Genomic DNA, 11,997 nt, shown 5'->3' with positions numbered 1-11,997 from the left:
CAACAACAGAAGCCACCACAATGAGAAGCCCGCACACCGCAACGAAGAGTAGCTCCAGCTCGCTGCAACTAGAGAAAGCCCACGTGCAGCAATGAAGACCCAACACAGCTAAAAATAAAATAAATAAATTTTAAAAAAGAATAGAAGTGGCTTCATCAGCCTGGTTCCCAGAGTAAAAACGATGTAGAGCAGAACAGCAGCCAACTTTTGATGGACGTGTAGCAGGAGTGAGACACGATGTTGTAAGCCATGAGATTCTAAGGTATGTGTTAATAACAACAACAACAAGTAGTATAATTACCACTACGGGCAGAAATTAGGAAACAGAGAGTGTTGGCCCATCACCTCAAACATATTTATGTGGAAATACCATGCAGATAGTGGAAGTAGAGAACTGGAGTTCAGATGAGAAGGCAGGGCAGGAGAAGGGACATTCAAATCCATGAATACTAACTGAGTGGCCTGTACTGGTTCTGGGGATTCAGAGATGCCACGCACGATCTCGCTGTTAGCTAACGTTGACTGAGCACTTACTATGTGCCAAGCCCTTCTGGGCTCTGGGCCTTGTGTTGTCTCCAGTCTCATCAAAGAGCAGTTTGGTGATGAATAAGAAGCTTCTCCAATTTTGACCCACAAATAATTCTATTTTAGAGAAATTAGTGAAGCAAATGAAAGGCTGTGGGATCTGTTTAAAATAGCTACAGAGTGTCAAGGGCTGTGAGCCAGACCAAACAACACACCTTCCCGCACACCCGACTTGGGCTTGTGATTACTCAAATCCCAGCACTGGCCTGGGGAGCTGCCTGCCAGGGACATCCCTCCACAGAGCACAACTGGAAGGCAGTTCGCCAGAATAGGGCAGAGCTGGACCTGGCCTGAGCTTTTGAACTAAGTTAACCGGGGGGAAATGCCTGACGCTTTTCTTTATAACTTTATGCTGAACATCACGACTCCTCACCGTTGGGGTTTCCACCGCGTCACCTGGCAGATTGCTTTTGCAGTTCTGGCAGCAGCTCAGTGGGCTGATGAGGCAGGGGAGAGGGAAATGGCTCAGAGACTCCTTTAAGCTGAGCAGCTTAAGCCTGACCAGAAGCTTATCTGTAGAGAGAAGGCTGCAGAGACAAACATTTATTCATGCACCAAAGGTTTTAAAACTCTCTTTGTAAATGGAGTGTAGTTGGCCCAATCCTGAGCTCCAGTGAAGGGCACGAGGGTAGAAGCTGGACTTCGAGACATGCAAAATAGAAGGGACAATGCAGGGCTGTGGGGAATAGCTGTTGTCTCTTCTACCCACGGGGAAGAATCAGCCTGGTTGGGGTTAGGCAGGTCCACACACAGTTGTGCCTTGAAGACTGAAGTACAGCAAACACCAAGGAGGGGTCCCTACTCCAGACCTGGATGGGAGTGACAAAGATGATACAAGAGACAAGGAAAGCCTTTGCCTGGAGAGAAAGAAGAGTCCTTGGTAGGGGAGGAGACGAGATGCTATGACTTGATGGGCTGCCCTGGTCTGTCTGCTGTGGAGGGCTGTACGCAGTGGCTGCCTGTCCCACCCCCTGCGGCAGAGGCAGGGAACAGTTAGGCGCTCCCAGGTGCATCTCAACTGCCACGGCATCTCTCAGCCTTGGAGTCTCTCATGTGTACAGTATGCATTTCCTTTAAAAAAAAAATCAGAGAAACAACATCTTGAAAGTCAACCAGTTTCTTTCCACCTGCCCTGCTCTCTCCTGTTAACGAGGACAGCCTCAGAAGAAGATCCCTTGCAGTCTCTGAAAAAGTGGCCAGCCCTGGGTGACAAAGGGGGGACTGCTGTGGACACAGTAGTAGCTACTTTGTTAGAGTCAACTCAGGATACAAAAAGATTCTCTGGGCCTGAAATCCCACATGCTGGTTTATGATGCTTCATTTCTAGACACCCTTGGTAAAATCTAGAGTGCAGAAGAGATGAAGCCATACACCCAGATCAGGAGACATTAGCACCTAGGTAAGAGCAAGTCATTGGGTAGGAGACAATGGGACTTACAGAACTGTTGTTGCAGGGATCACGGGCCCTGCCCTGGTGCAGGGTGGGGCTTTTGGATGGGCAGAGAGCAGAAAGCAGTACGAAGGAGGCCCTTCCACCAAGTTGGATGTGATCTCTGAATTCCAATGGCGCTGTATCCATACCTTTGTGTCTCTCATTCCATGTGTGAGGACAGGAGTTGGTCTGGTTCATCTTTGCCTCCTCAACAGTGCCTGGTGGGTGTCTTCCGCCAAAGCAGTATTCAGTAATTAGAGGACTCTGGAGTCAGGCTGGCTGCACTGAGATTCCACTGGGTTTTCCACTGATATTCATATTTCACAGATGTTGTTTATCCCATTTTAATAGTGAATAAACTGAGGTACAGTGATTTATTCAACTATTCATTCACTCATTCAACAAACATTTATTGTGAGCCAAGATACTGTCCTGAATACTGGGGAGAGAGACAAAAATCATAAAGCTTGCATTCTAGTGTGGGCAGACAAAAACAAATGATGATGTAAAATGCATAGACAGTTATCAATGCAATGGAGGAAAATAAAGCTGGGAATGGGCTTTTTAAAAGGGTCAGGAAAGGCCTCCTGTGCAGGTGATACTTGAGTAGAGAAGAGGAGTAGTTAGGGAGCTAGTCTTGTGGGGGACAATGTGGCAGAAGCCCATTCCAGGAAGGGCAAGGCCCCAGGAGTCTGGTGTACCAGCAGCAGCAAGGAAGCCATAAATTTCTGTGATTTGTCCAGGTTTCAACAACACAAAGCTCGAGTCCCAGTCTAGTGCCAGAATTCTACACCTAAATAAACCTTTTTATTTCATGGACACTGCAAATTTTGTAAGTCTTCAGGTATTAGGTTTTTTTCCTTCTATATATCTTTACTTGAACATATTTAATTTATAAGCTGACTCTAAGTTCTCAACATGCCTATTTTTTAAAAACTGTTTCAACCATTTAAAGAAAATTTATTTATTTGGCTTTGTCGGGTCTTAGTTGGGGCATTCAGAATCTTTCATTGCAGCGCTCAGGCTCTTTGTTGCAGCACACGGCCTCTCTCTAGTTGCGGTGCGAGGGCTTACTTGCCCTGTACGTGGGATCTTAGTTCCCTGACCAGGGATTGAACCTGCGTCCCCTGCATTGGAAGGCGGATTCTTAACCACTGGCCCACCAAAGTCCCTATTTCAACCATTTTTAAGTATACAATTTGGCGGCATTAAATCCATGCAGTGTTGTGCAACCATCACCACTATCCATTTCCAGAACTTTTTCATCATCCCAAACATAAGCTCTGTATCCATTAAACAATGACTTCCCTTCTCCTACACCACTATCCCACGGTTAATGTCTACGTGTTAGACATGTACAGAAGTACAGAAATACTTGTGTTGATATATCTGTCTATAAATTTGCTATTCTAGGTACTTCAAATCAGTGGAATCACACTCTATGTCTGGTGTATTTCACTTAGCATTTTTCAAGGTTCATCCATGTTGTAGCATGTATCAGAATTTCATTCCGGGGAATTCCCTGACAGTCCAGTGGTTAGGACTCAGTGCTTTCACTGCTGGGGCCCAGGTTCAGTCCCTGATGGGGGAACTAAGGTCCCACAAGCCGCATGGCGCGGCCAAAAAAGAAAAAGAATTTCACTTCTTTTTATACTTGAATAATATTCCATTGTAGGTATATACCACATTTTATTTACCCATTCATCTGTTGAGGGTCATTTGTTGTTTCCACCTTCTGGCTATTGTGAATAATGCTATTATGAACATTGTTGCACAAATATCTGTTTGAGTCCCTGTTTTCTTTTGAGTATGTATCTAGAAGTGGCATTGCTGGATCATATGGTAAGTCTATGGTTACCTTTTCTGAGGAACTGCAAAAACTTTTCCACAATGGCTGCACCATTTTACTTTCCCTGCAGCTATGGACAAGGGTTCCAATTTTCCCATATCCTTACCAACACTTGTTAGGGTGTGTATGTGTGTGTGTGTGTCTTAATAGCCAATCTAATAAGTGTGAAGAAGCACCTCACTGTGGTTCAGGTTTTACTTATCTCACCAGCTACTAGAAACAAATTTGATATCCATCTTCAATAGACGTATATATTTTTAGTTTTAGCCCTAGTGGCTTTTTGTTTTTTGACTCACTTCTAAACATATACCAGAGATTCGCAACCAGGGGTGATTTTCATTCCAGTCCTCCCTACTTTTGGCAGCTAGAGACACAACTAACTGAAAGAGGGTGCTACTGGCATTTAGCATCAGGAATGATGATAAACATCCTACAATGTACAGGACAGCCACTTGCAACAACTCGGTCCCAACTGTCAATAATGCCAAGGTAGGAAACCCTGGATTATAAATTACATCTTATACAATTGTATATATAATATATATATATACAATGAACTACTGCTTCTGAATTAAATGATTATTAACATTGTGATGATGCAGAAGGCATAACTTTCTTTTTATAATTACCTATGTATATTCAAATTATATATTTAAATATATTTATTGAATTAGTTGCTAGTTAATTTAATAACCTAAAACACAATGTGAGATGAAAATATTGCCATTACTATTTTCAAAAAATTGCCATGTTACTGAAGGAAATAACAAATCCAGGTATTAGGCCTTTCATTAAACTGAAAAATATATACTAGGCTCTCTGTTTGGCACTAGTTTACATAGGTGGAACAGGTGGATATGGTCCCTGTACCCACGGAGCACAAGCCTTACTCATGAATATCTGATGTTAGGCCACACATTTTTAAACAGTTTTTTTTTTTTGATGCCTATCCCCTTTTAAGTTGAATAGTTTAAGGAAACAGAAATTCTTATAAAATGGAAAACTTTAATTGTTTAAAGCAAAGGCACAAGTAAACATTTCAGGTTATCATACAATGTTACAATAAGAAATTCCAACAGTAAAATGAGATACATTATAATTTTGCATCTCTATAGTATATCTAATGTATTATTCTATCCTCTCTTTGGAGTGAAAAGAAGGGGTAGGTAGATCAATGGATTGATGTAAAAAGTTGGATTATAAATAGCATTCACTCCATTTTTAATCAGAAAATTTAATTTCAGTAGAATGAATTAAATTAAAATTAATTTTAAAAACTTACTGTTTCATTAACGACAGAGCAGCAATAATTTTCAGGCTAAAGCTCATTGTTTTCACAAAGTAAATCACTGATTTCATGAAATGTTAGCTGTTGACACTTGGTGCTTACACAAAAATCAAGCTGGTCATAAAAGGGCTTTACTAACACACGATTCATACACTCATTTTACTTTAAATCTGAAAATTATAGTGCACTATGTAAAGATAAAGAAGAATGAGGAACCAAATCATTTCTTATGATGTCAGAAATAAAATACTTTAAAAGGTCTAGACCTTGTTTTCAATCAAAGGCACTATCTGGAGAGTAACAAGCTGCATTACATTCCAGAGCTAAGAAAAAGTTGTTTTTTCCTTCCCCAAATAGCCAACCAGTTAGTTAGGACTTGGTGTCTCAATTAGTCATCAAACATTGAATGCTTAATATCTATCAATAAAAAGGGTAGAAATTGTGTAAAGTTACATCTTTGACTTATTTTTCCAGGAAGAAAAAATTTACCACTAATTTTCTAAAAGGCTGTTGAAATATTTTCTTGATCTTTAAGGTCTCTGTTTCATCACCTCAATGCAATTTCCATTTTATTCAGGTGACCTGTAGTCTCTCTCAGCATTTCAACCCAGGATGGCAATGACACCAGAAAGTAACTATCCCAAGGGAGTAAGTTATCCTATTACATCCTAAAGGCCAGGAAGATTTTAAACCCTTCTAAGGAGTATTTGAATCAAAGATCTTGAATGAGAAGATTGTCGTTTCTAGTTTTTCATTATCCAAATTACAAGAGTCTCAACAGAGTAAGGTTTACTTACCATGATTCTTTTAACAACTAATTCCTAACCAGAAACAGTACTTAGGAAATTCTTTAAGAATATCTTTCAAAGTTTAGAATTGAAACATGGTTCTAGAAAGATGTTCTTACTTTTAAAGTCAAATTATAACACTGACTCAGTGAAGCATAAAGCATAAACCTAAAGGTCAATCAATGATGCATGCTTTCAAGAACAGTGCTAGGATTCTGGTATTCTTTCCTTTCTTTCTCCATTTCCAAAGGCACAGATACCCTTCCAAATTTGTCTATGGCTTTGAAGACTTTGTAATCTAAAATAGCTGGCACACTCTCCATGTTGAATAGTTATAAGTATAGGACCCACCAGGAAATTTTAGGTTTCCAAACCATTAGCTCAACAGCAAAAGCAAATGGTTCAGTCTTCTACTTGAGACAAACTGAAGAGGTAAACCTACATTTTAGAGTATCTAAATTAAGGTCTGCAAACTTTCTCTAAAGGGACTGATAATAGATATTTTAAGCTACTCAACTTTGCTACTGTGGCACAAAAGCAGCCACAGACAACATGCAAATGAATAAGCATGGGTATGCGCCAATAAAACTTAGACACTGAAATTTGAAAGTCATATGATTTTCATGTGACACAAAATATTATTATTTTGATTTTTTCCTCAACTCTTTAAAAAGGTAAAAATCATTCTTAGCTTGTAGGTCATGTGAAAACAGGATGTTGGCTGGAACTGGCTCATGGGCTGGATCATTCGGATTTCTTGATGTGGGGGGTCAAAGCAATCATGTGGCCATGAATCATCTCATTTCACTTGGGCATCAACAGCCTCTAGACTGACAGCAATGAACCCCAAAAGAGAATCTCAAAGGCACCAGTCAGACAATTCTAGGAGTAGTATCTATGTTCATGAGCTGCGTAAAGCTTATGAGTGTTGATACTTGCATATCTATACATATAGATACATATCTATATAATATATTCAGGAAACAATTTAAATCAAACTTATTTAAATCACATTAACTGTCAGAAAAGCAGGGAATTGAGAAATTCATTAGCTGAGCCTTTTCAAATGCTTTGGTGTCAGAGCGATTTGGATTAAAATCTTGGCTCTGATTACTTACTAACTTGTGACCACAGGTAAATTACTTAACCACTAAAATTTAGCCTGGAGCTATGGAGACAATAGGCATGTTTTCAATCTTGTTTCTCAAGCAAAAGGGCTATAAAGGGTTTGCTGGGAAACTCTGGTCTACAATGCACCTTAAGGCTTAACTCCTTGGTTTAGACAGAAAACTATTTTTGTCTCTTCTGTTCCATTGTGTCATGTAATTTTTTTTTCTCTGCATGCAACATATCATGCAAAACTGTACCTCCATATTTATCGAATTCTACCTTCCTCTTATTCTTGAAGGTTATTTTTTTTTTTTCCGTAGGCTGCTGTTGAAAATGAGAGTAGAAAGCATCCAGTCAACACACTTTTGTAATCTTTCCATAGTACAAGTGTAGTTTGGGTGTTTCCTCTAATTTATCAATGACAGGCATTCAGTTTTCTAGGGAAAAAAAGTCTAGATAATAAAGAATTGGTAGGAAAGGATTCTTATGGCTTGCTTTATCTATAGATTAGTAACTAGAGAATCTGAAGATAATGTTCATAGATTATTTGCAGATACAATTGCTGTGTATTGTGGACCTCAGTCCATTGATTAAATTATATTAAGTAGAATATTAGCACTAAGTAATGTGTGCTATTACCTCTCTAATCATGAAAAATTTATTAGTTACATACACATGAAGTAACAGATTTCATCAATAGTGTCTTTGAACAAGCATCAGTTATGAATCTGCTAGTGTTGAATGCTAAGCAAAATTCTAAAGCTATTAAAATATTAGTGTTTGGTTTTATTTTCAATTTTCTTTTAACCTTTTACAGAGGTCCTTTTATAATGCTGAAGGCAGTCATCTTGCAACAGATACATTCTCCACATAAAATGTTCAATGTTGCATGGTGCAGATTTATAAATATGTACAAAAACCCACTATATTTGTAGTTAACTTACTACTCTGACTGGTAGGCAACATACAGAAGCATCAGGTGCACATAAAAATCTGAAATTAAAACAAAATTTAGAATTCTCAAGACAGATAACCATTAATTTGTGTTTATAAAATTATGTGAAAAAAAGGCTTTGCGTTTGGGAATTTTCAATGACCCACTAATAAAGCAGTAATTTTAGTTGAAAAAAAAAATTCCCCAAACACAAAAAAACCAAGGTAAATCAGATGTATGTCTTGGTCAAATGTGTGTAGACAGCCACCCTGAAAACAAACTGATAAACATAAATATACAATTTGTTCACTGAGCACAAAATATTGCACAAGAACAGTTTTGTCTGAAGAAAATTCAATTTTCCACAGTTCTGAACTTCAAAATGGTTCCCACATATAGATATAATTGCATTTTCTAAACAAGAAACATTAATATTTAGTAATACTGCTAGAACCTTATTTTTCCCATTAACCATATTCCACTCTACTTTATAGCAATGGTAAGTCAGTGGTGAAGATTTGGCAAAGATAAAAAGGCAGTTAAGATTGTAAAATATATATATTTATATATATATACATATGAAACAGATGTGTTCCAAAAACCCTTAGTCATGATAACTGATCCCTTAAAAAAATCCACAGTCAAAAAAAAAAAAAAAAAAAAAAAAAAAAAAAAATCCACAGTCTAGGTCACAGTGATGGTCAGACAGTGGTTGAGTACGACTTGCTTCTCAGGGGCCGCTCCTTTTGAACCACTTCACTGCTCTCTCTGGTCTTCAGCGCACTGTCTTCTGCTTCGCTTTCACTACCATCTGCCACAGTAGGGTCCAAAGACATCAGGCCAGATTTTCTGTGCAAAGGAAAACCAATGCCACTTTCCTGTAAGGAATTACCTATGAACTCTTCATCAGAGGAATGGAATGATTCATCATCTCCTATTAAATGGCTGACGATGTGGATTCCATCAAAAGGGGGTTGGCCGGAGAAGCCCCTCTGGCCTTTTAGGCACCTGAGCTGTTGAAACAAAATCCAAGTTAATATACTCAACTTGGGGAAATATACACACTCCAAGAAAGCAAACATTTCATGTTTAAGTAAGAAGATACCCTGATCTTTTTCCATTTATGGATATAAATAGTAACTACCAATTTTTTAGTGACTCTCACGTGTTACGCAATGAGCAGATAACTTATTTTAATTGAATCACCACAACAGTCCTGTGTGGTTGATTTTATTATCTTCATTTTAGACATTAGGAAATAGAGACTCAGGTAGTGTAGCTTGCTGAGGACACATAGCTAATACCCAAGTTTAGATTCAAACGGAACCTTTGTTATACTAGAGATAACATGAACTCCATGTGCCCATCACTTAATTTCAACATCTAACACATCATGGACAATCTTGTTACAATATGCCTCTCTTGTTCCTGGATTATTTTGAGGTAAATCCCAGCCATCCTATCAGTTCACCTGCAAATATTTCAATGTACATCTGTAGAAGATATGGACTTAATAAAGACAATACTCTGAACTATCACACACACTGTCTTAGAGCATGTCTCCCTAATTTTGTGAATGATGATAATGGTTTACAAATCAATAAAATTTGCTAGGAGTCTCCATCCTGTTATAATATCCTAAAGACCACCATGCCACTATCGCTCAATTAGGGCAGAAATGCTTCTTCCCACTATTGATATATCCTTCTGTGTAGAGGGAAGGCCAGTGATGTATAACATTTTTGCCTTCTCTCCCCTATTCCTCCCAGGGAGAAGGAGTGACTTCTTTCACCAGGGGTAGGGAAGAGGAATGGCACATATTGCTCAGCTCTTTTCCCTCTCTTTCCATCTTTGGGAACCAGGTTCTGTTTCTCTATCCCTGGAATTTTAGAGGGCCATACCCTTGTGTGGGAAGGGCGATGCAGATCAAATGCCACCTATTACTCGGGGGGGGGGGCAAGTCTGACAAATTCTAGAGTTCAGTATTGAAAAACCCATTGTTGCACACATCAAAACCACATTCTCCCAAACGAGTTTTATCAGTATTAAGGGTGATGTCTTTTCATCATCTGTCACTTCTTTGCCTAAATTCCCACAAATTCCCAAACCCACCACCATAGATACTACCACATCCACTATCATATAATTAAGACATCCGCTTCTCCTCAAGGGCTTATGTTTTAAATATAAAATTTAATTTTGATATCACCTGTTTAATTTCTCTCATACACCATGAATTTTCTCCTACGATAAAGTAGAAGAGTTAAAAAAAATCCAAAACAATAAAAACCATTAACTATCAAAATCTACCTTTATTATCAAGAATTTGCTAAAAATATACTCCATGTCTCTTGTCCTTATCATTACTATCAACCTGCAATTTTGTTTCTCCAGGACAAATTCCTGGTCACTATCTTTCGAATCTTGAGATAAAGACAACGTGAAATATTCAGGAAATATTACATACACTTTCAAAACTAACGGTTCTGAGAGTAAAGACATTACAGCTTTGCCATAACACCTCCTAGCTTTCCTGATAGACTTCCAGGAGGAAGTGAAGAAACCCTAGTACTTCCCTGTTGGTATGTGACAATGGGAAACAAGAGGGATGCTAGGACTCAACACAGTGATGTCTGCCTCAGGTAAACCTTCAGCCATTAAGAAATTCCTGTGCCATAGGCTAAGAGAACATCATAGTGAGGTACAATGTAACTTAAGTAAAACCTTCCTCTTTGGCATAGCAGAAGGGATACAAACTTGGATATAAACTTGGAGTTGAATCTTTAGGGAAAGGGCACAGAGCACCACAAAGACCTCTCCGTGGTTGTGATACACACTGCATTACTACAACTGCCACACTCTGATGCAACATCCTATCACCATATTGCAACACATGATTTAAAGCTCCAAGTGTAAAATTAAGTCAGTTGATTTCTTCCTTTTTCTTGTCCCCAAACCCTTTTTGAAGAAATAATATAGAGCACGTGTCTTCCTTCTTCCTGGCTATAAAGGAGGAGTATGGCAGAGGAACCACAACTTCCCAATTGTTTGGAAAGCTATAGCTTTTCTTTGCTCTACCAAAATTTATTGCAATTAAAACATTGTACCCTCATAACAAATGTAATAATCGACCTCAAATATTATATAAAGTGGATTACAGATTGAAGGGTCATTTTTTCAATGTCAAAGGAGATGCAATTATTGCTTCTTTGAGAACTGCTAATGTAGAACGGCGAAGACATCAAGAAATTTTTTGGTGGAAAGAAGAAAACTGTGAAGGTAAGGGATGGTAAAACTGAAGCTATATCCTAGTTATCCCCTGGACCTAGGAGTGTGCATACTGGTTCTGAAAGGGAAGAGGCCTGTGGTAGGCCCTGAAGGTAGACATCTGGGCAAGGAAAAAACAAATGTTTTTTTGTTGGTTTTGTTTGACATCTTTTTTGGGTCAATCACAGGATAAAGAATCTGACAAAAGCTACTGCCTTTTGTCTTGAAAAGTATACATACATACTAGATGGAGCATACCCTTTTGAGGCTCACTGTCTTTCTAATCTTAGGTTAAAGACTATAGGAATATCTTCGTGACACTGGGAACAGCAATGACAAAAACTTCAATTGTGAAATACACTCATATCGTGGAAAAGAAAAAAATGTATTATTTTTCTGGGTGAAATTAGACATAGGTTTTAAAGTCAATGAATGTGCCTAGAAGTACTTTTGAGATTCACCAAGGAAAAAGAGGCACCAGGAGTCTCTGAATTGTATGTAAAGGGATTCAGGAATCTCTGGATTCCCCAAAGAAGAATCTCAGCAGGATCATCCTACAATGACGGTCATAGTCAATGAATCCTACCCAGGCATTCAGAACTTCCTGTCAGATTTTTAAGTTCTTTAGTCTTTTTTATTTTTTTTTATTTTTGGCTGCGTTGGGTCTTCGTTGCTGCGCGCCGGCTTTCTCTAGCTGTGGTGAGCGGGGGCTACTCTTCGTTGTGGTGCGCGGGCTTCTCATTT

The 11,997-nt window shown here is 38.7% G+C and overlaps 1 protein-coding gene across 8 annotated transcripts in view; it reads right to left on the bottom strand.

The window, feature by feature from the left end:
* Window positions 1–8,662: 8,662 nt before the first annotated feature.
* EVI5 (ecotropic viral integration site 5) overlaps window positions 8,663–11,997 on the bottom strand; it is a 200,801-nt gene continuing 197,466 nt past the window's right edge. For 6 of the 8 annotated variants that reach the window (XM_029228677.1, XM_029228680.1, XM_029228681.1 and 3 more), the window contains one exon: window positions 8,663–8,999. In XM_029228677.1, the coding sequence (XP_029084510.1) occupies window positions 8,688–8,999 (312 nt within the window). In that variant the 3' untranslated portion in view covers window positions 8,663–8,687. The remainder of the gene's footprint in view (window positions 9,000–11,997) is intronic. The other 2 variants (XM_029228674.1, XM_029228678.1) reach the window with 1 other exon arrangement.

The sequence above is a fragment of the Monodon monoceros genome, unplaced genomic scaffold (genome assembly GCF_005190385.1).
Source record: "Monodon monoceros isolate NGI ecotype Baffin Bay Population unplaced genomic scaffold, NGI_Narwhal_1 Super_Scaffold_18, whole genome shotgun sequence".
NCBI lineage: Eukaryota > Metazoa > Chordata > Mammalia > Artiodactyla > Monodontidae > Monodon > Monodon monoceros.
The sequence above is the reverse complement of the archived record's forward strand: the minus strand, read 5'-3'. Positions and strand labels throughout refer to the sequence as shown.